Genomic DNA, 26491 nt, shown 5'->3' on the forward strand with positions numbered 1-26491 from the left:
CTTGGAATGCTCCTTTTTAGAACCCAGTCCCCCTGCTGTGAGGCAGCCCAAGCAGCCAGCGAAGGAGCTAAAAGCCCACCTGAGCTCCCAATCAAGGCTCCAGATTACTCTAAACTGTCCAGCATCCCAGCCATTCTAGCTCCAGAGGACTGTTGCCTGTTGAACCTCCAGATAATTGCAAGCATCCCAGCACCACAAGGTGACAGCATGAAGCAGAAGGACCTCCCACTCAACCCACAGAATTGTGAAATAATGAAATGGTGTTTTGTCACTAAGTTTTGGGGTGGTGTATTATATTTTTATAAATAACTGAAACATATTATGGCAAAATTACTAGGTACATATCCTCGCAAACACGCACATATATGCATCATAGTAGCACTACTCATAAAAAGCAAAAAATTCAGAACCCAAAGGTCCATCAACTAGCAAATGTATAAATGCAAGTCAAAGAAGATTATATAGAGGATAATATTATTTTTAAAAGCTCCAAGAAAGCAAAACTTGGCAATATATTGTCTAGAGATACATGCATATGAGTATTTTTAATACGTCAAAGGAGATGTTCAACAAAACTGAGGACAGTTTCCTAGTGCTAAGACGAAAGCCAGGAGGATAGGCTAGAGAAGAAACATGAACAGATGTGAAATTGGTAGAACCCAACTGGTTCTACATTTGGGCAGGGCAGTTCACAGGTGTTTATCATTATGTTCATAATTACATATGTGGTATATACATTCTTTTATATGCAAGTAGAATTTTCGATATAGCTTGATTTATAAAAGTTCTGTAACTTTCTATTAGGTTGCAATTCTTATCCAAGAGTTATAACATCAAACACTTACTACACAAATTTTTTAAAAGTCTAGAATGATTTTTACTTCAAAAGGAAAATCCTGTTTTGTTTTAAATGCTGTTGATATTAGACACTATTTAAATGTGGTAAATTATTTTAACAACCAAAATTAAGTATCTTAAACAGGAGAAAAAAGCTCCATTTCTAATGAAGTGACTGACTCATTTTAACAACCTTCAAATATCTTTAGTTAAAAAGATTTTAGTAACTCCTCAAGCTCATTCTTCTACTTTGAACAAGTAACTGACCTTTACACAATTTTAAAATTGGATTTATTTCATCAACCACACTGTTTCATTATCTTGTTCCTTCAAATACCAGAAAGCTGGGAAGCATGTTAAATAAAAGTTTTCTTTAGCTATGGTCTAAAGTAAAAATAATTTTACTATTGAAATTAAACTTCCATGAAGCAAGTTTATTAAATTTTAAAAATTAAGAACATATAAAATGTTGTAATCATCAATATATGTATACAACAAACCCTGTTCACTAAAACAGATTTTTTTAAAGACACACTAATAAAGGGTTTTATTTGTTTTTTGTTTTTTTTTAAAAAACCCATCATTTTCAATCAAAAACATAGCATATCAGTTTTAGGATTCACAGGAATATTGGTATTATTACATAGAATAACAATATAATTAAAGAGCTGACCAGTCATTTTGTTAGAGTTCAATCCAAGACCTACAATATTCAATGTTCGTCCCAGTACTTAGACAGTGATTTCCATTGCAGATACTTTAATGGAGACAAGAAACTTATTTCATCCCTAATGAGTATTTTTATTTAGTATCCTTTTAACCTCTTATGATAAAGTTTCAATAAGGTCAGAGCTGTGATGCTTTTCTAAAGTGTTGCTTAATTTCCATATTAATTACCTATAATGATAAAAGTTAAATCAAGAGCTAAGAAACCAAATGGATCATTAATCGAATCCCACCCAAACTCATCCTTTGCTTGAATTTAGTATATTCTAATGCCTATATATACAATGATAATTTCTATCCTCATCCCTCCTCCACATCAAGACAGATTTCAAGTCCAAACAAAATGCCAGCTCCAAAATTTTACTTCTGTTGCTGACATCTATCTTTTTCAGTTATCTCAAAAGTTAACAGCACTGAAACTTTTATGATTCATATATTTTTTGGATATTAATTAGTCTTTCCTTATTCAATGTTTAACTAGTGAGTTAACACTTGAGACAGAGCTAAGAGTTACTTGTACTTGAAAGAAATACTCATGGAACTAAAATTTCCCTCCTTTAAAATTCTTCCTAAGTTATCCAGCCAGCCAGCCAGCCAGCCAGCCGTCTCCCAACTACTGATGGTAATCACTGACACTCACATAAATTACTTCTGCAAGCATCTTCATCAATTCTTTCTTTCTACAAGATTAAAATGACACTTAACCACTGCACTGTACACCTGAAACTATGCCTTTAAAACTGCAATTACTTTTGCACCAACCTAATAATATAAAATAATACTGAATGTCAACTATAACTCTCTCTCTCTCTCTCTCTCTCTCTCTCTCTCTCTCTCTCTCTCTCTCTATATATATATATATATATATATATATATATATACATACATACATATAGTCACGGGATGTATACTACCACATAGGAAATATAGTCAATGGTATTGTAACAGCTACGTGCAGTGTCAGATGGGTAGTAGACTTGTGGTTATCACTTTGTGAGGGGTATAAATGTCTAATCATTATGTTGTTTTGTATACCTGAAACTAATTTTAAAAAAAGAAAAAAAATCAGTGGATGAATAAATGAAAAAGATTAAAGTGACATCTTAATTGAGAGATTATGATGTTCACTAATAAGAGGTTCACCAATAATTCCAATGTGTGTGTGTGGGGGCGGTTCCACACCACCAAACAATTCTCCAATACCAGCTGGGTGTTCTACAATTCAACTCAATTCTGACACCATCTCCCTGGCAATAGCATCAGATCGCACAGGTTCAGGGCTCACTTCCACAAGACTAACACCTCCACACACACACCAATGTTAGACTCAAGTGTAAGTTCAAGTTGTCACCTGTGCTTCTAACAAACTGGCTATGGAATGTGGATTCCAACGACCCTCTCCTTTGGGTTCAATGAATTTGCTAGAGCGGCTCACAGAACTCAGAGAAACATTTTACTTACTAGATCACCAGTTTATTATAAAAGCATGAAACTCAGGAACAGCCAGAAGAAAGAGATGCATTGGGCAAGGTCTGTGAGAAGGGGCATGGAGTTTCCAGGCCCTCTGCGAGCACACCTCTCGCCCTGAATCTCCGCACATGTTCACCAACCTGGGCGCTCTCCAAACTCAGTCCTTTTGCATTTTTATGGAAGCTCCATCACACAGGCATGACTGATTAAATTACTGGTCACTGGTAGTTCAACTTCCAGTCCCACTCCTGTCCCAGAAGGTCAGGGGGTGCGACTTCCAGTTCCAACCTTGATCAAGTGGTTGGCTTTACTGGCAACCAGCCCCCATACTTAGATTACCTAGAGGCTTTCCAAAAGTCACCTCGTTAAGATAATAAGACATCTCCCCTCCTCCCATCATTTAGGAAATTGCACGTTTTAGGAGCTGTGTACCAGAAACGGGATGAAGACCAAATAAATATTTATTATTATAAATCACAATATAACAACTACACATGTGATTTTACTGACATCACAGTAAAATCCAAGGTTTCTCAAGGTATTACATAACAGAAACTTCCTGTACTATCCCTATCATCACCAAAACATAAAATGTGGTTATTAAGAATAAAGGATCAATGTTAATATAAATTGAACACTATGTTTCCAACATGGTGTAGGATATTCTAGGAAGATTAGAAACAATGTTCTTCTAATCTTCTAAAAGACCTTCTGTTAGTCTGTCTCAATAATTGTAACAATAAGTTATTAACATTATTACCATTAGAGGGGGAAGTGAGCACCCCATCACCATTAACAGTATCTTACCAGTTTAGGCAAAGAAAAAGTAACAAGTCTCCTTGAGTGCTTTTACATTACAGGTGTTAAAATATTCTTCAAAATGGCTCTGGCCTATTTAATTGTTAAATGAACAGTCCTGAACAAAATTTAACTGAAGTTTGTTTTATATTGGGATCACTAAAATCTGTACCTATACCTCTCACGTAAGGCAGAGAAGCTACATTTGATTATTATTTATGAAATAAGTATGCCTGGCATCTTTTCTAACAGTTAATACATTTCAGAAAATAATCTCTACTTCCTTGGAGAATTCATGTAAAAGGAACAGCAGAGATATTAAAATAGCTTAAATCATTAAGTTGGACCATTATCCAAATAGAGCCTAAATTCAAAGTCATTTATATTTCTCTCTGGCATACATTACATGGGATTTGGGGGAGAAGGGATAATAAGAATGTATACCTTCCTTATGATAATTGGTTTAAATTTTAAGTTTGAATTATGTAGAAATGTTGGTTGACAAAATAGGAAGTTTGAAGAAAGGTACTCCCAAATTTAAATTCTTCTCCAAGTAACAATGAATAAATAACAGGCCTGTATTTGTTCACAAAGAAATCAGCTGTTATCCATTCAAGTACCATGTAGAAAACAAAAACAAAAACACAGATTCTGATCAAAATCATTCTGACCAATAAACAGAAATGCGTTAGAGAGCATTCCAAGTTTGTTTCACTTAAGAACTGCTTTCTTATTAAAAGAAAACCTTAAGCTGGGATCACATTTCCAATATCCTTAATCACGTGCTAACACGCAATGCCCAATTTCCACATACCAATAGATCGTAAGCTTCTACATAAAGTTCCATGACCTTTCCTTTCCCTTTCTTTGACTAAAACTTTACACCCCCTGAAAACAGCTTCTGAAAGGATCCTACTACCATCATACCTCACCCATTCTTCCTGAAGACCAAGGCAGCTAGTAAATCAATAAAGGAAATACAGATTTGGGAAAAAATAAAAGCGGTAGCCGTGGAAGGCTGGAAGAAGAAAATAATGTAAGAGAAATGCAAGTTATTCAAGATCCCATATCTACCCAAACAAAATCACACATAGCCCAGGCTCAGCAGTCCTCTACAAAAATACCAATACATGAACAGTCCATTCCGAGGGTTTTCCTAAATTCCTTCAGTTCGCATCCCCTTCCAGCATTCCTTCTAAACTTCCTTCTTTTTCCTTTCCTTTTCCATCAAGAACTAACCACAACCACTCCTTGCCTTATGTAGATTTTTATATACTTTAAAATGAACAACTGGCAAAAGCCATAGTTTAAAAACTAATTTATCTGCTTATTTATCATTTGTCTCGAGAAAGAGAGTGATGTCTCCTCCCCTGCCTCCTCTTCCTTATAGTTGCAATGTCTGTTGTAAGACTGAATCTCTGGCCAGTACCTTTAAAAAAGTTGTCAAGGTTATCTAAAGGCAAGGTTGACTCCAGCGCCAAGAGTTCAATCTTGAAATAACTTTTGATCTCCAGTGAAGAGATGAATGCCTTCCCTTTCCTCAGTACTTCCTGCTGCAAAAGAGCAGGCAATATCTTCAGGTGGGTAAGAAGTCTGGTTAATCAAATCATTGCCCAACTTTATTACCCACACAATTTCGACTCTTTGATCAATGAAGATGAACATTTAAAGCAATGCTGAGCAAAAAAGCAAGACATAGAAGCACAAGTGCATTTATATAAAGTTTTGAAGTAGACAACACTAAATTATATTATTTAGAAATGCACACAGAATTATACCACCTATGAGGAAAAGCAAGGTTATACTTACTATAAAATAGGGAGGGGCAGGGGAAGGGAGGAGAAAATACACACCAAGACTTCAGAGGTGGTAGCAATGTTCTATTTCTTGATCTGGGTGATAGTCACATGGGTGTTTATTCTATAACTAGTCACTACAATGTAAATTAGGTTTATATACTTTTCAGAATGTTTATATTTCACCATAAAAGGAAAAGTTTTAAAGACGGAAACTGAACACCTTCCCATTGATAATAAAAGCCTTTGTAGAAGACATTTCTTTACCCTTGCTTATGTAAACATTTAAGACACTTCCAAGGGATATCTCAAAAACTACAAGAGTGCTGCCTTCCAATAATTCTGTACTCCTTTATTTTCCTGTGAATTACACAAGTAAGATGGTATAATAGTCCAATTAAACCTTCTTAAATAGGATATTCTGTACTTTACAGGAGTTACTGGTGTTTTAAGAATAGACATGAAGTGTTAAGAGCGTGTATCTTAAAAGTTCTCACAAGAAAAAAAATTTTTTTTGTAACTATGTAAGGTGACGAATGTTAACTAGACGTATTGTGGTGATCATTTCAAAACGTATACAAATATCTAATCACTATGTCATACACCTGAAACTAATATATTATATACATCAATTATACCTCAACTAAAAAAGAAAAAGCATCAAGTAAACATGGTGGTCACAAGTGAGTTTCCAGTCATAATTCTTTTTACCAACTCCATTCCACCCTTTTGGCCTGCAACAAACAGTAATTTAGGCTGTGCATGTATGGAAACTTTAGAATTATGAATTACTATATTTTAATTTTTAAAATAGTATGGAAAACAATATATGCTGCAATATTAACTATCTATGGAGAGAGAGGGATCCAATAATTTAAGCGAAAAACCACATTCATTTGAAGAAACTTGTAGGGTGAAGAAATTGCTAGATATCACTAAGGAAAACAACACAGTACCATTAAGAAAAATATTTAATGACCTGAGAATAGTTAATAAGCCTGTAAGGAATGAAAAAGAAATTAAAAACAAAACCCCAAAAGAAATATTATCAACTTGATTATCAACTAATCATTAACACTACTAATATAAACATAAACTTTATATGTCTTCGTGTAATATTTCCCCCTTTGGATAAGAATGAAAAAAAAGTCAAAAAAATGTTTGAAAATTTAAAGTATGGAAACTTTTGACTTATGGAAGTTACAGATAACTGATGAACACAATTTTTTAAATCACTAATACTAAAGTCAAACTTCACACAAAAGCTGTTTCTATAGCAAAACCTGAATTGCCAGATTTTCCAATACTGTCAACTTAAAGTAAGTGGTAGAAACTAATTTCCCCTCATCTTCTGAAATAACAATTTCAAACAACTTCTCAAAAAACTCCCTCTAATGCAAAAACAGGTGCAAAGAAAATAGAAAAGAATCTAGCCAAGCTACAACTGTACCACCTTAGAAAAAGTACTTCACCCTACTGGTAGTCAGCTTTGCCCAGAAAACAAAACCAGCTATGTAAGTACTCTAATAAAAGTCCTTCAGGCTACAGAATTCTGGGTCTACTCTGAAAGTTTAGCTTCTACCCCATAATTTCCTTAACTGAAAAGGCTTAATACTTCCAACCTCATTATTATGAACTTTTTACAGACAAAATAAATCCAAATAAAAACAACATTCACTCGGATGCAGTCACCTTCTTCTCTCTCTTCATTCAGTTATTCCTTTACTAGCCCCATCTTGGAAAATTCCCTAGTCATTCAGGGTTAAAAACTTCAAACCACCATCAACTCTTCTTTTTCCTACATCAAAACAAAGTAATTAGCAACCACCCAACTAGTGAGCTTAGCTAGAGCGCAGATTGTGCCCAGACATTTTCACAGGCCAATATGTTAAGACTTAAATCAGGGCAGCTGATTAAAAAACATAAATTAAGTGGAGCACACTTTCATTTAACCTGGCCTTGGAGGCAGAGGATACAATAAAAAGGACATAGATTTTGGAGACTGGCAGACCTGTATTATTCAATCCTTGTGGGGAATACTAAATTGAAATATCTTTTAAGCACAGAAACAAAAGATGCTACCTTATTTCCTCAATTCTAATCTCTAAAATCAAGTTGCAAGACACTGTAAAAACTCAGTTTACTACCGTTTAGGCCATATATTAAAGTTATCCTGCAACATTAAGTTCCACAGGGAAAAAAAATGGTCACAGATATGGTCAATTTAATTAGTGTACCAGCTGCAATTCTTTAGAAATTCATGTATCTAAAAATAGCACAAACTTGACCAACATAAAGGCATTAGCCATCTTATATACAGGTTATATTCCAAAATATGTTTAGCTATCTTTTTAAACTATGAAAGCATTTTTCCAAAGAAATAAAATTTCAAATAGTGGTTAGGTTTCCTGGCAAGTCTACAAATGCCAGTTAACCTACATTTACCTAAAATGTAAGAGCCTCTTCTAACTCTTACCCTCACCTAACACACTGCTTCTCCCCGCTCCCACGCCCCCATGCTACAGTATTGCCATTTTCTATCAAATTTTAAAACCCTGGAAATTAGTCATGGTCAGAAGTAGTTAACTTAGGGCACAGAAACCTTCTCAGAAAAGAGTGACTTTAAAAGAAAAAATATCCACCAGAATCAGGTAAATCAAATAAATGAGTGAAGACAGAGTAACCATCTACATTTAGTATTAATAGTATTAATTTGGTCCATGCATTATATTTGGGGTTCCTATAATACTTGAAAATGTTTCCCCTTTTTCCTATTTGTAGGGACTCATAGTAGTCACTTTTGAAACCATACATAAAACTAAATTAAGCATTACATCTGGATGAAACATGGTAAAGAAGGAGCATGAATACAACTCAGGGTAAGCAACAGGCTGACCAACAAAAGGCTTCTAATTGAAGAGAATTTAGGAGTCCCACATCAATCAAGTTTACTAAAACCAGCATAAGTACCCTTCTCACAACTTCTGAGTTTCTCCTCAGACATCAAATTCAGCAAAGTCAAGTTATACAACAGACATGGGCTAATGTACTGACTTGTACCAAAACCCAGAATGGCTGAATCTGATTCTAATCTGCAGTCCAATTTAGGATCATATAGAAAGAGTATTTATACTCATTATGTTCAAGTATTATAGAAACAAATGCTATCCAGAAATAAGAGATCCTCTTTATCATGGAGTTGAGGAACAAAGATAACATTCTTCCGTATTACAGTGAACAGTGCACGGTCAGTGTCTACAAGCAACATTTAAGAGCAGTAATGGAAAGATAGAAAGATACGATGAAGTAAAATACTGTAGAATCTAGGTGTTGAGTAGGACTGCTCACTACAAAATTCTTTCAAATTTTCTGTATGTTTGAAAATTTTCATAATATAACAATTTAACAATATATAGATCTGTTGAATTGTGGGGTACTTTAAAATCCAGGTTAACCTGCAGTATTGTCTCTAAGAGTATTACATTTTCAAAGTACACAAAACGAGAGGAAACAATGATTCAGTCACTCAAAAATATTAATCTTTCCACTATATCTGAGAGCACGTATGCACTGAAGAATACCAGGTCACTACAATGAAAAGAACTTTTAACATTTTCTCATATTCCAAAGCACTCAAAACTTACTGAGCATAAAAATCAGAGACAGATTAAGTACAGACAAGCTAGTAAATTTCCCCACATTCATAACACCTGGGTCAGAGCCTAAATTGTAAATCCTTATTCTGAGTTTCTAATGCTTGGTCTACAACCAATGTTATCTTTATATAAACTATATATATGGCAGTAAGGGGTATACAATCTTATCCAAGTTAGCCCTCAAGATATGAAAACCCTAAAGGGAAAGGAAAAGTTTCAAAGACTTTGCTGACAGATTCTAATTACTCCAGGACCTATTCTATGCATCATGAAACCCATGATTACTACCTACAGGAGGAGCCAGCACACTTACCCAATGGGAACAGGTCTAATCCCATCATCCAATACAGAATCTCAAGGCACTCCCTACACCTCCTCCCTAAGCGGTCTTGTAACTCAGAATGATCTCTAGAGCTCAAGGTTAGAAAAGTCTTCAATTACAATGAAATCAGTCACAGTATACCTGTTCTGAAGTGCAGCTGGACTGCTGTTGCTAATGATTCCACCAAGTGACTTTTTAAGGTTTAGAGATGTTTGTGTTCTAAAACTGGTTTTATTACCCATTTTGTCTTCTTCAGAACTGAGGTCACTAGCCTCTTTTTGTCACTGCAAAGTGAAGAAAAACATGGAGACCTCAAAGCACAGGAAGTAGTCCCCATCTTACAAACAGCTTATGTTCCAAAGGTTTATCACTCCTTTGAAAACATGTTCTGTACTAATTAACGTATTTATATCGTAGTTTCTATGAAAAATAGCATTGTAAGTTTCAACTCTAAACTGCAGCTTTCTGCCCTGCAAAAAGGCAACTGCTGCCCTTTCTTTTACAGCTAACTGCAGCCCAAACTCAAAGCTCTGAGAATTCTCTCTCTACAGCTCTAGGGGGAACCTACTACAACCTGTACAGGCAGGGGAAAGGGCAGCTCTCCTTACAAAGGGAAATTTTACATTGCCTCTGAGTGGAAAAGCTACCATATTTACCAAGATAATGGTTATGGAACAAGTACTTGGTTAATACAATTACAACAAAAATAGGTAAAAACTACATTTTGCTTCAGATAAAAATAAAATTAGGTGCTGTTTAACTAGTTGATCAACCAAATGTTTGGCATGTACAAAGAACAGATTCTCAAACTGCTTCCTCATGTCTGATCAACTCAACTGATAAGAGAGGAAATTACTGAAGATAAGTGGTAAGAAAATCATTACCAAAAATGTTGCTAAATTCTAAAAAAAAAAACAGTGCATTGTACTTTAAAATTTAATAAATATAAAATATTCAGCATCATATACCTCTTATAACTGGCAAGATTTATTTTAAAAAACCTGAGTGACAATTTAAAAAACAAGTATAGCTGTGACAATGAGTCACCTTCAGCAGTTAACTAGTTTTGCACAATTTAAGAACTACTGTAAAATTTAGAGAAATAATCAAACAGAGAAAGTAAACTTTTCAATATAAATACTTCAGAAATGAAGCTTGTAACAGAGACATGAAAAAAGGGATCAGGGAAGGCCATAATAATTTGGTTTGTGGATACAGAACCTGAAAGGAACATTTAAATATTATTAAAAGTACATGTCATTACTAAATGTTAAAACAGTAATCTGGAAGACTCCCAAGCTAGGATAACACTAGGGTGTTAGACAGTAGATCAAAGTATTGGTACTATTGGTGGTTTTGAAGGAAAAGTGCTTTAAAAGTCCAAAGTAATAATGAATGACAGGCAATCTACACTCAATTCCCCCTCTTTTAAAAATGGATTTTAAGAATGAGGAGTCTAACTACTTGAAACCTTTAAAAGATATGAAAAGGAAAACAAAAGTGAGCAAACAGGGACTTTTTTTTTGTCTGAAACCTAATTCTCTCATTAAAGTCACCTGAATTATACTTAGAATTAGGTTTATCCGTGTTCTCAGTAAGAGATAGAGACAATTCCTTTATCATAAAAGGCTGTTTACAACTAATCGGAATTACCTAACATTATATAAACATAAACATTTAATCAGAAATATAATAAAACATAAATACTAAAACTATCAGTAAAGCAGAACATCAAAATTAAGTAGATCTTTCAGACTGAAGAAGTATATATATATATATGTGTATATATATATATATATACCTTTAGATTAATGTATGTGATTTAGAATTCAAATATTACACGTTTAGCTACAGGATAATGTTTCTAAAATGTGTTTTTATACATAGAAAAATAGAAGTGAAACAAATTTTCACGTGGATAAAAAAGGGTAATTATGCTCTCCAAGTATGTTCTTGAAACCAGAGGAAGAAATCAACTTTCAATTCTTTGCCATACTTGAAAAAAAAAAGGGGGGGGAGTATTATCTGTGAAGCAACCCAACCAGACTTTCCATGATTACAATACTCAACTTTAGTAGTAATCTTTTGCTAACTTAATGCAGATTTCTAATCTTCCTTCAAAATAAGGAAAAATTACAAAACCATCTTACTAATCAGATGTGAATTTTTCTGCAATCCTTAATTTCAGCTTCAACATCATTGCTAAACAGTATTGTAAAAATGATACTCTGAAAATATTATTCGCTTTTTTGTTATAAGAAATGTTTGGTCAGCCATGCACTTCTCTTGTAATCTGAAAAGACAGAACTTTCTCTTTTCACATTGTTCAGTAAAACACTAGCAGTTTTCATTTTCTAGTTCCAATTTCATTTTTAGCTAATTTGGTGTTTCAAAGCTAAGACTAAGCTATGTCTAGTTCACAAGGCTTCATAATAATTTATTTTCTTATGTGATTCTAAATAACATAATAGTCTTTAAAAAGTGTTAGAAAAATTCAAAACTTCTAAAATGGAATTAAAATGTTTCAGGAAAGAATGTCCCAGTAATTAACTGTTTTCCTAAGTTCAGAATTTGCCATGAGTGGGGCCTCTCTGGTGTTCAATAGATGATGACCTACCAATTTTTCTATCCATAACAGAACTCCAATCCAGTATTTTGAGTATATGGGTAACTCACTCCACAAAATATTATCTATGTACTTAATTAACGCTCAAGATTTTCTCTCTGTATTTCAAATTATAAATAAATATCCTAAAGTTTAGTTAGGTCTAGAAAGTTAGATTAACTCAAGGCTGGTAGATCAACGAAATAAGTTAGTTTAAAAGGCATACGCTTAGGTTAAAAAACAAACAAAAAAAACTTAGGTTGGGCAAGTTGGAAGAAAAATATTAAAGCAATCTTCCAGACCAGTATAGTGTCTAAATTGCTAGTGCCTTTAACGGGATAATTTCCTAAAACACTCAGGTCAGTGCCTGACACCTTGTGCAACTCTGCTATTACAATCTAGGGCTCCTCATCACTGTGGTGCTGTTTGTTCTCTTATCCACAAACCTTCCTGCAGAGACCAATAAAGGAACTAATGCAATGCTTTCGGATATTGTGCACTACATACTGAGGGTGACAGTTTGGCTAAGAGAGTAATGATCTTGCTCTAAAAGGCAACCCAACATAATTGTGGAACAGTGACGTGCTGAGTGCACTTAAAGGCCTTGAAAAAAGCCCCTCTTGAAAATATCTAACGTTAAATAAATAAGAGGCCCCAGCTTGCATATCCCGGGATATTATTTCCTTTCCTAAACACCTCACTCACTCTTTTTCCATTCTTGTATAATGAGAGCAAGAAGAGAAACAGTAAAAGCGTTCAACTGCGAGGCTGAGCAGACAGAGCTCCTGCACATCTGGACTCACCGCAACAGGGCAACCCCTGGCGGATCCCACCCAGCCAGCAAACACGCGCCCGCAAAAATGAAAGAACGCGAAAGCCGCGGGGAGGGGAGGCGGGCAGTCCGCCACGAGTCGACTGAGCAGCGACCTGCCGGCTCCCGGCGTGGCCCGTCCTGACTCTGAGACCCGAGCCGGGGCTTCCTTCACCGTCTTGCAAGTCGTCACACTTGCCCCACCGAGGGTCAAGATCCCACTCGGGGACCCCGACGCCCCGCCTTGGACTACTCGGGGGAAACTTCGCCCACGAGGAAGGGGCGCGTCCGGAGCTCCGGGACCCGCTCCCGCCTCAGCCCGGTCGCGAGCGGGATTTGGCGGCGGCGCGGGGCCAAGTCCGAGGAGAGCCACCGGGAACAGAGGGGCACGGGTCCGGGTCCCCGCGGGCCGAGGGCGGGGGAGGGGCGGCGGGGCACTTACCACGGGTCGAACTCGTGAATGATGCTTTCGAAGCGAATGACGGCGAAGAGGCGCGAGCTGAAGCCGGCCAGCCAGGCCAGGAAAAGGATGGTGAAGGAGAGCAGCGACTGCCAGCCGGCCGGCTGCGACAGACCCCCGGACAGCCCCGCAGGGGCCGGTTTCGGCGGCGCCACGCCACTCGCCGCCTTGTGCGCGCACTGGGCCCCGGGCCCGTGGTGGCCGTGCCGGCTGTTCCCCAGGGCCATGAGGCCGCTCCACGGGGACGAGTTGAGGGACGACTTGTGCTTGCTCTCCGGGGCCGAGGGCTCCGCCATGTTGTGCCCCGGCGGCGGGTCTCGTTCGCCGCCGCCGCCGCCTGGTGCGAGGGGTGCTGGGCGGGGACCCGGAGGAGGAGGAGGAGGAGGAGGAAGAAAAAAGAGGAGGAGGGAAGAGCCCCGCGCGCTCCCGCCCTCAGCGCCGCGAGGCCGTGGAACAGGGGGTGGAGGCGACGGCGGGGAGTCTACGCCTCAGCAGCGGCCGCGACCGCTGCTGTCTCAACTCGGATGGCCCTAGCGCCCCACTAGCCATCCGTATCCTCAGTTCAGCTGCGGCAGCGGCAAAAGCCGACGGGACGAGGGCGCCAGAGAAGGAGCAGGATCAGACGGAGGCGGCACCTCGGTGGGAGCAGCAATGACATTCCTCCTCGCACTCGCCGCCCGCCCCGCGGTGAGGAGCAGGAGGAGGAGCCCCCCTGGAGTCCGGGCGGAGCTCAGGAAGCCTTTTACTCCGCCTCTGACTCCGCCCCGACCCAACAGGAACTGGCCTTTCCACCTGTCACAATGCGACAGGTCCGTTAGGGGGCGGGGCCACAATGGCTGGGCCCACCAATAGGAGCACGAGCTGGGGCGGGGCTTGACCCAACCGTTCTCCCACCCTCCCTCCTCCCGGCCTCGCGCCCATTCGTCCGGAGCGGCCGTGCTTGCGCGGGTACAGTTTCATTGTCAGTTGAAAGACGCGGTTTCGCGCGCCTGTGTTGTCGGCGAGGAAGCGCGCTAGGCGGCTCCGCTCGTCGCATCGAGCTGAAACGGGCCGAGGGGCTGGGAGGTGGTCGACAGCAACGGAGCGGCCTCCGTAAGAATCGGTGTAAGGAAGGCGGAGAGTACCGCGCCGACCAGCCGGGCGCTCACCGGCTTGCCGCGGTCGTGACTTTTAACCCGCTCTGCGCTGAGCGCCCAACACGTGACTGAGCGCGCAGGCGCGCTACACTAGTCGTCCGCGCGTGGGACCGGCTGGCAGGGTTCGGCCTCTCCCGGCACCCGGCACCCGATGCTAGGAGTGAGCCGCCCGTGGTAACGCCACGGTCCGCCCTGTGGGGTGCGTCTGGTATGTTGCCTACGAGATTGCGAGCGAAAACAAGTTGGCCGGTGCTGACAATTCATCGGAGCCCGCAGACAGGCCCCTAGCTCCGAAAACACCTAGTGGAGCAAGCGAAGTGTGACTTACTTTCGCTTTTTTCACTTGTATTTTCCTAATTGCAAAAATAATGTTTGTTTGTTCACTGGAAATATGGGCAAATGCAGGAATTCATTTTAACGGCTGCATACATTACATCAAACGAGTGAAACTTTAACTTTTTGTGGACTTTCAGCTGTTACCCAATTCTCTAGTAAATGATAACGGATTCAAGATACCTGTGCACGAATTTTTGCACTTCTGGGGTGTGTTTGCATCCTTTTCTCCCCTTTCCCCACACCCCTCCCTAAAAGAAAGTGCAGCTGGGTAGACTAAACTCAAGGTAAAATGAGTTTTAAACATTTGTGGAGTAATGGGGACCCTAGATTTGCCCTGGTATGAGCCCCATGAAGGTCACGGAGCTTTCTGTATAATCAACACTCAGTAATTACTTAACTTTTCATGTAAATTAACAGTGCATTGTCCATTGATTAGGTAAATAACAATTGAACTTAAAAGCGTGTATTCATGTAATATAAAAACACTCATTTTCTTAAGTCATTTAAAAATTTAACACGTTCATAGTGTCTTTTCAAAAGGTTAAATAAATGAATAGTTGGAGGTTGTTCTTTGAAACTAATGAATCCAGCTACTCTTAACCTAATAAGTGATTAACTTTTCTCTTTCCCTTTCTTTACAAAAATAAATAGTCTGATTAAGGAAATGATGGAAAGTTTTCCAGGAATAGACTTTTCCCAACAATTTAATAGCGAACATTTATTAAAATCTACATTTTAATGAGACTAATAGTAATATTAACTGAGCCTTGTTATACGGGAAAGGTGACATGCTCTTTCTCAGAGCCCAAACCATACGTGCTAAAACGCCAGCATGTAGAGTATTTGTGCCCATGTTCCATGAACCAAAGTTCTATCGGCCTAAAATAAAATTTGTTTTGTTTTTGTTTTAATTTATTTTGATACTTATATTTTATTGTGTTTTGTGTAGATTCTCCCTATTAAATTCAACATTATCTTCTTTTGCTTCGTTATGGTTGTTTAATGGCCAAAGTTCTGATTTGAAAAGTGATATGGTCTAGTCCCACATCATTGCTTATTAGCCATGTAACATTGGACAAGTCCCCTGTATGGGTTGACCTCTTTACTCAATTGTTAACATCAAATGAGATAGCTTATCTGAAAATACTTTGAAAACTTGTTAAGGAATACATGCAAATGCAAGGTCGTCGCGAGAGTAAAAACAGTAGGAAACCCCCATTATTCTCGTCTTCATTTATTCACTCGTTCATTCAACCAGTATTTATTGAGCTCCAAGAACTATGTGGGCACTGGGATACAGTAGGGAACATGAGAGACAAGATTCCTGCCCTCACAGAGCTCATCTCCCAGCCCTAGGGAGATGTGCATTGACTAAACCATCACATTGCTAAGTACCCAAATACAATGTGAAAAATACTGTGGAAGGGAGCTACACAGAGGATCTGACCTGCACAAGACGGGAAGGCTACCTGGAGGAAGCAGCACTATTGCTGAGGACTAGAGGTGAGGATGGATGGACCAACGGAAGAAGAATGGACAAATTTATCCAGACAGAGAAACATATGCGAAGACCCTGCAGTGGGGCTAGGGAGCCAAGCACCCAGAAAAGGGTCAGTATGGCTCCAACATAGTGGAACAATGTGGGATAGAAGTTGAAGAAATGGCCAGATAGTGTAGGTCATTGTAAGAGGTGTTTTTGTTTTGCTTTAACCTGGGAGCGATAGGGAGCCATAAAAGGTTTTAAGCAGGATGTGGTTTGTGTAACATGGAGTGAGAGAGATGATCAGATGTGTGTTTTGAAAGATTACCAAGAGTGCAACATAGAAAGCACATTGGAGAGGGGACCAGTAAATTCTCACTTTCCAGCCCACCAAAGTAGAAAAATGGTTTCCAGTTTGTGCATGAAGCTCGAGTGTATTGCTTTGCCTCTCTGTTTTTGAGCTTCTTGATCCTGTTAGGTCCTTATACTATCCTCACTGAGTTCAAATCTTTGAGAAGTCAGATAGTCAAACATAAACTGTGCAATCTGATGAGCAGAGTGGTGGGGTCATGAGAAGCAAAGCAGACCATGAGCCCAGGTCTACCAGGCGCTTCTGAGAGAAGATACATAATATTTGAGCTAAGGGATGAGTAGGAGTTCACCAGACACACTAGGAACGGAGATGGGGGATTCCAAGCAGGAACAAGGATGTCCTTGGAAGCACTACACAATGTTTAGTATTCATGAGGGTGCCTTGGGAGATGAGGCTGAAAGCGAGACAACCATATTATCAAGGATTTGTTGCCTCATTCTTAGACATTAACCTTTGGGAGGTTGGGAGCCATTGAAGCATGTTGAACAGTAATAAAATGATCAGACTTGGTTAATGGGGGGAAAAATTGACAGCATTGTGAAGAATATACTGGAAAGGGTGAGAGTAGAATCAGGAAGACCAGTAAAGAGGCATTTGCAAAAATTTAGGCAAGAGAATTGGATGCCAAAACTGGGACAACAGATGGGTTAGATAAGAGTGTTTACCAAGAGGGTGGAATCCAGAAATTGATGGTGGGAACAGGATAAAGGACTTGAGGATTAGGATGAGTCTGGAGGTACTGTCACAGAAATGGGGAGCATGATCAGATGCTCAGATGGCTTTGCACATGTCATGTTTTAAGTCTCTTTAGGCTACCCAAGAGGAGGCACTTAGATAGATAAAATATTCAAGAGGAAGGGTTTTGGGGGGGATAAGATTTGGGACTCCATGGCCATGGATGAAATTTTGGTGGAACCAAATTTAGAGAGAATAAAAGAAGGACTGAGGACGGAATCCTAAGGAACTCCCAAAATGAAGCTAAAAACGTACCTACAAGGGAGCCTGAGATAAGGGCAGCCAAAGAAGTAGAAGAACAGCAGAAAGGGTAACGTCCCAGCAGCCAAAACAGAAAAAGTGACAAAAAGAGGCCAGCAGTGAGAGTGCATAGAAGTGAAGTGTGACACCACTGAAAAGTGAGCGTACCTTGTATTGGCAAGTAGGAATTCTCCAGGTACATTAGCAAGGTCAATTTGAGTGAGATGGCAGGGAGCAGAAACCAGATGGCAGCAGATGAGGAGGGGCTGGGAGCAAAGGATGTGGAAGTAGAGAGTGTAAACCAACCTTTTTAAGTCTGGCAGTGAAAGCGCACAGAGGACCAAGACAAACCAAGAAAAGACAAAATGACTGTTCCTCAGTCCTTGGCATTTCCCACTGTGGTCAAGAAAAGAGTTAAATGCAGATAACATGTCTCAGGAATGGCACAGGGCTGACAGAAGTTTCCCTCCTTCCAAGAGGAACAGAAACAACATGACACATATTCTTGTACTGATGAACACACCACACCAGGGAGCTGCCAGACTCTAGCATATAATTGGCATTTATAAATATTTGGTGACAAAGGAACTTCTCAACTCTTATCTTGTCCCCTTCTGACAAGCATCAGTCAGAGTACCTGCCTGGTGACCTATAGCCCCAGGAGAGGAGAGGGAAGCAGAGAGGGAGAAACTGAGTCATGAGCTTGTGAAATCCTAGGTAGGCCGCCTAGAAGCAGTGTTGTGTGGTGGTTCAGAGCACAAGCTCTGGAGATTTACTACCCAAGATCAAATCCTGACTGTACTTCTGAGTCACATGTCCTTTGGCAAATCCCTTCACCTCTCTGTGCCTTGGTGTCCTTATCTCTCTGAGGTGTGGATAAGAATTGCACTTTCTTCTTAGGGTTGGGAATGAATCAACACATGAAAAGAACTTAGAAAAGCGCCTCGCACAAAGGAAGCATGCAATACATGTGGGTTTTTGACAATTTTACTGGGACTGCTATATGTAGCACAATGACAGAATGAACAGCTAGGAGACTTACTTTCTGGGATATCCTTAATATAATCTTCCATGAAGTGAGCCGATCTGAATGCTTCTGTTTTTTAAACTGAGAAGTGCCTGCTTCAAATCAACCACTACATAGGAATGCTGTTGCACTGAAATAATCTGCTGGATAAACTAGAAGACAGCTAAGTTGGGAAGAAACCCTCAGAGAGTGGGTGTGGTAGGTAGCTTCTAAAATGGCTCCTAACGATCCTTGGTTCCTGGTGGCCATACCCTGTGCATCTCCTCCACTTGTGTGTGGGCTGGATCTAGTAACTTAACTTTCTAACAAATAGGATTTAAACTGGAATATACTCCTCCAGATTCATGTGAACTGAAAGTGTGAGCACGGGGAAGGAGCCTCACCAAACAAAACAGAGTAGCTCTGTTTTGCCAATGAACCCAATAAGACACATTCGATTCCCTTAATGTGCTGGTTTTCATTCTATTGACTGTTGCCTCACTATTGTAAGATACCTGCTGAAGCTCTAGACATCACATCAGCATTTGAGGCAGAATTTCAGGAGAAAGGGAAATGTCAATTACATGTCTTCCTTTTTTAAGGAAAACAAAAATTTTTCCAGAAATTACCTTAGCCAACTTTCTCTTCGGTCTCAGTGGCAAGAACCCACCAGCCACACCTCCCATGATCACATGGACTTTATAGTGCTTTAGGACTACAGCCTCACTTCTTTAGGCATGTTTAGCCTTTCTAATAGCTCAGACAAAAATCCTGAAATTGGGTTCCAGTTGCTCATATTGGCCTGACTTAGATCATGTGCCAATTCCTGACCAAATGCCTTGGCTGAGAGGATGAGAAACACTCTTTGGCTTAAGCTACCCTGGAGCAGGCATTCAGTCAATCCCACACAAACCTTACTTATAAAAAAAAAAAAAAAAAAAATCTGAGGAACTGTTCCAGAAAGGAAACAGGACTAGATGCTAGGGAGAAAAAGATAATTTTCTGCTATATTTATGATAATGAATTTTGGCCAAGAGGAAACAATCTGAGTATAGTTATTTATACCTTAGAGTACATATTAGATAGAAATAATATCAAAGAATCTAAAATTTGAAGAGTATATGATAATAAGTATTTTTAAGGTGGGGGAGGGAGGCAAACACCTTTCCTTATTCACTTGACTTGATTCAGACCTAACATCAATCTGGAGTAGAGGTTGGCAAGATGTTTCTGTAAAGGGCCAAACAGTAAATATCTTAGGCTTTGGGGCCATATGGTCTTAGTGACTCAACGTTGCCATCATAGTGTGAAACTGGCCATAGACAATACATAAACTGAGGAAGTGGCTGTGTTCCAATAAAACTTGACTTATCAAAACAGGTGGCAGGCCAGATTTGGTCTGCAGGTTATAGTTTGCCATCTCCTAAACTAGAGTATTCCTTATCCCTGAAATGATGCAAACTTGAGAGCTTGATTTTATTATTATTGTTATTATCATTTAATACTCTACAAAGTTAATACTTTACATGAAGACTCTGCTTCCCTCTCTTTCTCTGACAGGCAAATTCCTTCTTTCTCTTCGTCCCTATAGGCAATCATTTTTATTATTTCCTTTTTTTGATCTTTTCAACATTTTTTATGGAAATGCTAACACATATGAACATATTCTTATTTTTTCATTCTTTTTACATGTTCTACACACTTTTCATCATCTTATTTTGTTCTAAACAATTATCTTCAAGATCTTTCCACATTACCTCATAGAGAAATTTTCATTTATTTTTATGACTTCATGATATTCCATAGGATGGACGTACCATATTAATTTCTTCAATAACCCATTGGTGGACATTTAGGCTGTTTCCAATCTCATGCTACTATAAACAAGTACACAAGGAATAGACTTATAAGAAAGTACATTTTCCCAAGCGCAGGTGTGTTGATTGAAAAATTACCGTAAGTGAAATTTGGTATGGTATGGGTATACGGGTAATTTCAACAGGTAAACTATCCTCCATGTAGTTTGTATCAATTACATTCCTACAGTGTGTGAAAGGCACATTTCCCAGGGTTCACCAGCAGAATGTGTTAAGAAATTGTTGGCTTTTCTTCCTAACAAGGGAGGTGCAAACTGCCAGTTTTAATTTGCATTTCCTTTATGAGTAAGGCTAAGGGTACTTGATTTTATATTTAAAGCAATCTTTTCACATCCTCAATGAGTCAGAATTGCCATCACTGATTGTGTATCTTTAAGTGTAATTATTGGAGTAGTATGCTCCAATGTTATGGAAGCCATTAACATGTATAATTTTATTTGCTAGTTGCTCAGAAAATGAGGTCATCTATACTGAATTCATGCGAATCTGTTCTTTTAAAAAAACACACAAAAACAAACTCTTCTGCCGTTCAATTTAGCATATCCCCTAGATTATCTATTCTAGCCCATGTACTTCATGAAAGTACCTGTGAAGCAATGAAGGGATTTTTTTATGATGCATTAAGAAATTCAAGCAGAACTTTCCTAAAGATAAAGTAACTGTTAGCAAATGCCTCCCCTGATAGAGAGGTGGTTGTTTCATTTTGTTTTAACATCATAAAGTTCTGTGCCTTCTTGATATATAGCTAAACTGTCCATCTCTTCCTGAGAGCCTTATAAGAGCAGACAAGTAAATAGACAATGTTAGCAAATAATATTTTCTTTCAATGTATTTCAATTACAGGTACAGTGATTCCAGTGCACTGTACCTATCCCTACACAGCTGGGTTTTGGTGTTTTTGTTTTGTTTTGTTTTGTTTTTTGTATATGTATCCAAGCACTCATGGAATCAATAATGGCATTATATTTATAAGAGAATTCATTAAATTATATTCTTATAAAATAAATCAAAATGAAGTTCAAAGAAGTTTATAAAATATGAAGATGCTATTATTTCACGCTACAGGTGTCAGGAAAACAGCAAACTTGAAATAGGAACTGTCTCTTAGTAAGAGAATTTAATATAGATGGAGCTTCAGTACGTGTACGTGCAGTTTTAAAATCTCTTTATTTCTTTTTTATTGTAAAATGTTGATCTTTCAAATGTTTACTTTTAAAGTTAGGTACAAGAAATATGCTGAAGAAGTGTATTCCACTTGATAATTACACAAAACAAACTCATTGACTGAGGTATTAGAAGAGATTTTGTTGGTTATTAAATTAGTAGTAACACAATGAAGAACGGAGAGTGCATTAGCTGGAAGTTATAAAATTGAAAACTACATTATCATTTTGATAATAAAAACAATCTTAAAAGGAGATGAAGGGATATATTAATTATAAAAGTATCCTAAGCATTGTAAAGGCATTCATGATTGGAGTGTTAATTTTACCTCTGATAGTGGGTTTACCTCTCTAGTGTGGGTTTCTTAGGCTCTTTCAGTTTTTAAACAGCAGAGATATATTTGGGTAATTGGGTGATGGAATTTATTGAAAGGGTGCACACAGAAGGAAGAGAGACAGGAAGACATTTCTGCAGCTGCACAGCCAGGCCTTGTAGAAAACAAGACATTATTCTGGGACACACAACAATTCTAGTGGCTCCACAAAATTCTGTACGTCAGTAGCAGGACTTGTCATTTTCCTTGTGTTCAGCAGCTCCCTGCTCTGTGTTCTGTCCACATGCTGAACCCACTGTTCTGTCTTGGTTCCCACTGTGACTGCTTCTCCTGTTTTTACCCTATAATTCGCTCACTACTCTTGTTCTCAAAGACGCTTCACTCATGCTTCTTTATGACTCCTACTGCTTTGGGTCTTCTACTTACTGTCCACTCTTGAACATCTCTCTGCTTCTCATGAAATCTTTGCACATCTGTCTTAGATCAGTTTCCCTGGAAGCAGACCCTGAGATGAGCTTTTGCATAATTTATTGAGGAAGTGAGCTCAGGAGAAACCAAGGGAATGAGAAGGTCAAGGGAAGGGAAGAAGGCCAGCAAGGATGCAGGCTCAGCAAACACCGAGGAGGGTCCTCTAGCTTAATCTCAGTGAGGGTGTTTGGGAGTGTACGTTATGTCTCTGATTTCCAACCTGGAGGCAAAGACCTGAGGCAGTCCTACTCCCACACCTGTCAGTCACTGGTTATGGTCCAAGGAGATACATGAGCTTCTAGACACTCTGTCTTTCTGGTTATTGGAAGGGAAAATTGGGAGCATAAACACGTGCACAAGGTAAAGACGAATCTGAAGATTTTGGATGTGGGTGGGGCACTGCTTCAGCATCACCCTGAGGTTCAAATGTGGCTCAGATTGAAGCTCCCTAAGAGAAACAATGTGATTGGGTTAAGAAGTTACCCTCACGTATAGGGTGCTCCTATTGGACTGTTGTACTGGGTCACTCAATCAATGGGCCACTGGATACATGGCGACCTGGCATATTTCTTTGGTCTTGTCAGTGTGGCTCAGTTAGTAGGGTCACAAGCTACAATGCATGGTCACCTGTCTATAATAAGCCTCCAGTAGGTGGCTGCGGCTCTGACAGTTATGCTGAGGCTCCTAAAGAGACCAGAGTAACAGGCCTGAATCTTGTACCTTGCATGGCTTGTTCCTGTACAGACTAGTCTATTTTGTTTTAGTTTATTTGCACCTAGACTTGTTACTTTAACTTCTTTTCTTTTTCTTTTTTTTTGATCAAATGTGTCTTAAAAGTAAGCCACCATCTCTTGATCTCAGATTCGATTTTTTGGATGAGTAGGGGTTTTAAATAGTAATTACTATTCATGTATAGGAAATGAAACAGGTGCTTCATATTTTCTCAATTTATTTCTTATAATAATATTTCCCCAAACAAGACCCCAATAATAACTACCCAGCAGGACTAGGGCATAGCCTAAGAGTTTGCATTTTCGATTATTGTAGCCCTGTAGTACAAGCTAAAGTCAGGGAGTGTGATACCTCCAGTATTGTTCTTTTTTCTTAAGATTGCTTTGGTTATCTGGGGTCTTTAGTGGTTCCAAACGAATCTGATGATTCTTTTGTTCTATTTCTTTAAAAAATGCCATTGGGATTTTGATGGGGATTGCATTAAATCTGTATATTGCTTTGGGTAATATGGCCATTTTAACTATGTTGATTCTTCCAATCCATGAGCATGGAATGTCTTTTCATCCCTTTGTGTCTTCTTCAATTTCTTTCAAAAATGTCTTATAGTTTTCAGCATATAGGTCCTTCACATCCTTGGTTAAGTTTATTCCTAGGTATTTTATTCTTTTTGCTGCAATTGCAAAAGGAATTGTTTTTTGTATTTCTTTTTCTGAGATTTCATTGTTAGTATATAGGAATGCAATGGACTTTTGTACATGGATTTTGTAGCCGGCAACTTTACTGTATTTGTTGATTGTTTCTAATAGCTTTTTGGTGGAGTCTTTAGGGTTTTCTATATATAGCATCATGCCATCTGCAAAGAGTGATAATTTAACTTCTTCATTCCCAATTTGGATGCCTTTTATTTCTTTCTCTTGCCTGATTGCTCTGGCAAAGACTTCCAACACTATGTTGAAAAGCAGAGGTGATAGGGAAAGCCCTGTCGTGTTCCTGAACGTAGAGCAAAGGGCTTCAGTTTTTCACCATTAATTATGAGATTAGCTGAGGGCTTGTCATATATGGCCTTTATTATGTTAAGGTATTTTCCTTCTATACCTATTTTATTAAGTGTTTTAATCATAAATGGATGTTGTATCTTGTCAAATGCTTTTTCTGCATCAATTGATATAATCATATGATTTTTGTCCTTTATTTTGTTTATGTGATGTATCACATTGATGGATTTGCGGATGTTGAACCCGGGGATGGTGCCCCGGGGATGAACCCCACTTGGTCGTGATGAATAATCTTTTTAATGCATTGTTGTATTCGATTTGCTAGAATTTTATTTAGGATTTTTGCATCTGTATTCATCAGAGATATTGGTCTGTAGTTTTCTTTTTTGTGTTGTCCTTACCAGGTTTTGGTATCAGGGTAATATTGGCCTCATAAAATGAGTTAGGGAGTTCTGTCTCTTCTTCAATTTTTTGGAAGAGTTTGAGCAGGATTGGTATTAGATCCTCTTTGAAGGTTTGGTAGAATTCACTAGTGAAGCCATCTGGTCCCGGACTTTTGCTTTTGGGAAGGTTTTGGATGACTGATTCAATTTCGTTACTGGTGATCGGTCTGTTTAGATTTTCCAGCTCTTCATGGTTCAGCCTTGGGAGGCTATCTGTTTCTAAGAACTTATCCATTTCTTCTAGGTTATTGAATTTGGTGACATATAGTCCTTCATAGTATTCTTGGATGATCCTTTGTATTTCTGTGGTGTAGAGTTTGCATTTTCTGTAAGCACCCACGTAATTGGATTTATATCAAAGTGTGAGAACCACCACTTTACGAAGTATTAATAGATACAATCCACTTCATTTTACTAGTACAGAAATTGAAGTTCTAAAAGACTAAGAAACTCACCTGAGGCTATACAACTAACACTGAACGTGTCTCAAAATTTCTTTTTCATAAAAGGAAGTTTTCATTGATGCTTTGTTTGCAATGTGGAAGTTTGTTTACAAAAATGTTTACTATCAACTTGTAGCAGATTTCGAGGTGTCTATGACTACATCATGTCTTTGTATATTTCGTTTCATCTAGGCTAAATGCAGCCTGCCAGTCGCGTGACTACAAAATTACAATTTGAGTACTTCTACATTCCTGCTAGAAAAGAAGACCTGAGTGCAAAGGTGAATCTGTGAAGCTAAAGGTGAAAGAGTTGGTGGGACATCAGCAAGAGATTGAGATGGCGGTTCAGCAGTTTTGTTTCAGACACAGTGATAGTGTATGTTTGATGAGATACTGAGAAGGTTCAGCACTCCACACTTGTTCCAGGGGTGGGGTCAGGGATTCTGTCCATTACGTCGGATAACCTTGAGCGTGTACATGGAATTTTGAGGGCTGCTTTTGACCTGGGAGAGAATATACAAAGGAATTGGATGGGGCAGAAGCTCTGTCATATCCAAGATATGGTATGGACCTTGTAGGTCAGGACTTGGCTATCTGGAGAAATGGTCACATTTCTGTACTAAGGGTGGTTTGAGACATTTGGCAAAGGAATAGCAGTTCTTTGTCTTCAAATCCAAGGATTGGCCTGCTTGTTCGAAGGTAGGGGAGTCAGTAAAAATTTGATTGCCTTGTGTTTTATTGCCTGTAAGACATTCTTTTATGGAAAACAACTCAGAGATACCTTAGTAGGTAGCAGGGTCTGATCCTAAACCTTGCATGTTTGAAACCAGAATCTGTGTTCTTTCTACAAAATTCTTTTTTCACTATATGTGTTGTTATAGACTGAATGTGTCACAACCAAAGTTATACGTTGAATCCCTAACCACAATGTGACTGTATTTGGAGATAATGTCTTTAAGGAGGTGATTAAGGTTAACTGAGATCATAAGTGTGGGGCCTTAATCCAATAGGAGGTGTCCTTATAAGAAGAGGAAGAGACACTAGAGATGTCTCAGAGGAAAGGCCATGTGAGGACACAGCGAGAAGGCAGCCTTCTGCAACCCAACGAGAGAGATCTCATTAGAAACTAACCCTTCTGGCACCTTAACCTTAGGCTTTCAGTCCCCTGAACTGGAAATAATTTCTGTTGTTTTAGCAATCCAGTTCTGTATGGTAGCCCAAGCCAACTAAGACGTGTACTGAGCACAG

The 26491-nt window shown here is 38.9% G+C and overlaps 1 protein-coding gene across 1 annotated transcript in view; it reads right to left on the reverse strand.

Moving 5' to 3' along the window:
• STT3B (STT3 oligosaccharyltransferase complex catalytic subunit B) overlaps window positions 1–14218 on the reverse strand; it is an 85313-nt gene extending 71095 nt beyond the window's left edge. Inside the window, exon 1 of the mRNA XM_033132590.1 lies at window positions 13464–14218. Within this exon, the coding sequence (XP_032988481.1) occupies window positions 13464–13777 (314 nt within the window). The 5' untranslated portion in view covers window positions 13778–14218. The remainder of the gene's footprint in view (window positions 1–13463) is intronic.
• Window positions 14219–26491: the final 12273 nt, after the last annotated feature.

The sequence above is a fragment of the Rhinolophus ferrumequinum genome, chromosome 17 (assembly GCF_004115265.2).
Source record: "Rhinolophus ferrumequinum isolate MPI-CBG mRhiFer1 chromosome 17, mRhiFer1_v1.p, whole genome shotgun sequence".
NCBI classification, from domain to species: Eukaryota; Metazoa; Chordata; class Mammalia; order Chiroptera; family Rhinolophidae; genus Rhinolophus; species Rhinolophus ferrumequinum.